Raw genomic sequence first — 1,926 nt, 5'->3', positions numbered from 1 at the left:
TTTAGAAGGTACTAAGTAAACCACACCTACATATGCAAACTAAGTGTTATTTTTGACCTCAAATTGCATATAAATCAAATACTAGCACATATATATAATTCCTCCCAAATTACTAAACTCAAAACTCAATCACTATATAAAGCATTGCACGAGCTAATCTAGCAATGAGAGATGAAAGGACAAAGTTGCTAACCTTTGTGATCATTTGAATGGATGAGGGCCTTCAAATCTTGACAAATTTTGGGCAAAACGTGTGATGAGTTTGAGAGGAAGAGGGAAAAGAACAGGGAGGAGAGGGGAAAGGGGAAGAACAGAGCGAGCTCGGTTGGACGAAGGGTCTATGTAGGACGATCTTTAGTATCGGTTCGTGATACGATCCGGTACTAAAGGTGCTGGAGGGGCCCCGGACTGATAACATCCTGCCACCACTCACTTTAGTACCGGTTCATGGCACGAACCGGTGCTAAAGGTTCGCCACGAACCGGTACTAATGAGAGCGGCCGGCTAGCCATTGGAACCGGCACTAATGCACACATTAGTGCCGGCTCAAATTCAAACCGGCACTAATGTGCTTCACATTTGACCCTTTTTCTACTAGTGTTAAACAGTCCGAGAAGATACTGTTTGATCAGGATTCAGAAGAGAACTATCAAGAGAAACGAACGGCATTAGTAAGTGCAAAACTACTCAATGTCATTTTTATGGGAGTGTGTGCTGTTTGGGATTGTAATTCTTAACATAGTTCTCGTTTTTGTTTCAGTACGGAGTGCTGCTGAAGGGCAATTGGCCGATTGAACGTCACGCAGGGAAGATTTACACAAGAGCAATGTTCGAAAAGTTTGGGGAGTCCCTATACAAAGCTGGGTCGTATGTGACGGAAAAATTGGTATGCAAGTGCAAATACCTAGTACGTCATGTCGATTCCGTGACAAGGCAAACTTGGCGCAAAGCAGTTTTCACCATCGAGGTAGATGAGGACATGGCGGAGTTTGTGTGTGAGTGTGGTTTCTATCCTCATTCTGGCATACTTTGCTGTCACGTGGTAAAGGTGATCCCCTAATACATTTCCTACTTTCCATCTCGCGTATGTTTGACATAATTATTAACAAAGAAATTTGTACAACAATATATAGGCCATGCTTGATCTCCGAGTTTCGGAAATTCCTCCTAAACACATTACGAAGCGTTGTACTAGCGATGCATGCGATATCCTGTCGGACGATCTGCTGACCCCCCCCCCCCCCCCAAAGCTGACACGTAGACACTCAAAGCTTTACCATGCCGCTCTGTCATTTGTACGACAAGGGGATGCGGATGTGCAATCTTATGAGGCGGCAATGCTTTTACTAAAAAAAGCCAGTACAAAGCTGGAGCCACTTTGCGGCGTGAAGGATGGCATGGGTGTTGCAGATAGGGAAGCTGCTGCTAAGAAATTAGTTGAAGACCAAGACAGTGTGATGGTGCAGTGGGATGATTGCGTGGATGGGTCCACTATTGGGCAGGCACCTACGAAAAAAAGACCGATTGGACGGCCAACTAATGAAGGAAATATGCCCTAGAAGCAATAACAAAGTTATTATTTATTTCCTTATATCATGATAAATGTTTATTATTCTTGCTAGAATTGTATTAATCGGAAACATGATACATGTGTGAATACATAGACAAACAGAGTGTCACTAGTATGCCTCTACTTGATTAGCTCGTTGATCAAACATGGTTATGTTTCCTAGCCACAGACATGAGTTGTCATTTGATTAACGGGATCACATCATTAGAAAAATGATGTGATTGACTTGACCCATTCTGTTAGCTTAGCACTTGATCGTTTAGTATGTTGCTATTGCTTTCTTCATGACTTATACATGTTCCTATGACTATGAGATTATGCAACTCCCGTTTACCGGAGGAACACTTTGTGTGCTA

At 42.8% G+C, this 1,926-nt stretch overlaps 1 protein-coding gene across 1 annotated transcript; it reads left to right on the top strand.

Annotated features, from left to right (window-relative positions):
* Nucleotides 1–566: 566 nt before the first annotated feature.
* LOC147982580 (protein FAR1-RELATED SEQUENCE 9-like) lies at nt 567–1,559 on the top strand. Its single transcript, XM_087516356.1, has 3 exons — nt 567–671; nt 761–1,048; nt 1,134–1,559. The coding sequence occupies exons 1-3, from the start codon at nt 567–569 to the stop codon at nt 1,557–1,559; spliced, it is 819 nt and encodes a 272-aa protein (XP_087372482.1).
* Nucleotides 1,560–1,926: the final 367 nt, after the last annotated feature.

This window comes from Triticum urartu, chromosome 3A (genome assembly GCF_056163025.1).
Source record: "Triticum urartu cultivar PI428250 chromosome 3A, HENAU_Tu73, whole genome shotgun sequence".
NCBI classification, from domain to species: Eukaryota; Viridiplantae; Streptophyta; class Magnoliopsida; order Poales; family Poaceae; genus Triticum; species Triticum urartu.
The sequence above is the reverse complement of the archived record's forward strand: the minus strand, read 5'-3'. Positions and strand labels throughout refer to the sequence as shown.